Raw genomic sequence first — 594 nt, forward strand, 5'->3', positions numbered from 1 at the left:
TCCAGCGTCGACGCCACCTTCGCTGAGACCAACCCGTATGAGACCCACCTGGACGGCCTGAGGTGAAGCCGCTGCCGCTTCAGGCGGGTTTTCCGCCACCTGCTGGCCAAAAGCGGCACAGCAGGAAAAAAGCTAAAGAAGCTAAACTTCCTGCTAACGAGACACTTTTCTAATTTAGTTCATTTTAAAAACTCTTTTAATCAAAGTTTTTATTGTAATTAATGTTTTTTTTCTTCTGTTTGTGATGTTATTAGTTTTTGTTGAGCTGATAACTTTATAACTTTATTCATAAAAGGACTAAATTTAGTCAGAAATATGAAAGGAAAGCTGAACATCTGCTAAGCTCCTCTGGTTAGTGGCGCCACCTTCAGCCTCCATCCTGGTCCAAGCGACCCGACCCGATCTGGTCCCGTCCAGATGTTTCATGTTGGGCTGATCCGACCCGGTTCTGTTTGCAGGCCGAGGAGCAGCCTGGAGTCGGAGAAGGGGAAGTACGAGACGCGGCTGGACCTGGCCAGGTAGGAACCGCAGACGAGTCGCAGAGACCTGGAGAACGGTCAGAACCGCAGCAGAACTCTGGGGTCAGAACCGCAG

General features: G+C 49.5%; 1 protein-coding gene across 1 annotated transcript in view; it reads left to right on the forward strand.

The window, feature by feature from the left end:
• pdzk1ip1 (PDZK1 interacting protein 1) overlaps positions 1–594 on the forward strand; it is a 3636-nt gene that overhangs the window by 2275 nt on the left and 767 nt on the right. The window contains exons 4-5 of the mRNA XM_017304432.1: positions 6–62; positions 459–518. Coding sequence (XP_017159921.1) covers positions 6–62; positions 459–518 — 117 coding nt within the window. The remainder of the gene's footprint in view (positions 1–5; positions 63–458; positions 519–594) is intronic.

The sequence above is a fragment of the Poecilia reticulata genome, linkage group LG4 (genome assembly GCF_000633615.1).
Source record: "Poecilia reticulata strain Guanapo linkage group LG4, Guppy_female_1.0+MT, whole genome shotgun sequence".
Taxonomy (NCBI): domain Eukaryota; kingdom Metazoa; phylum Chordata; class Actinopteri; order Cyprinodontiformes; family Poeciliidae; genus Poecilia; species Poecilia reticulata.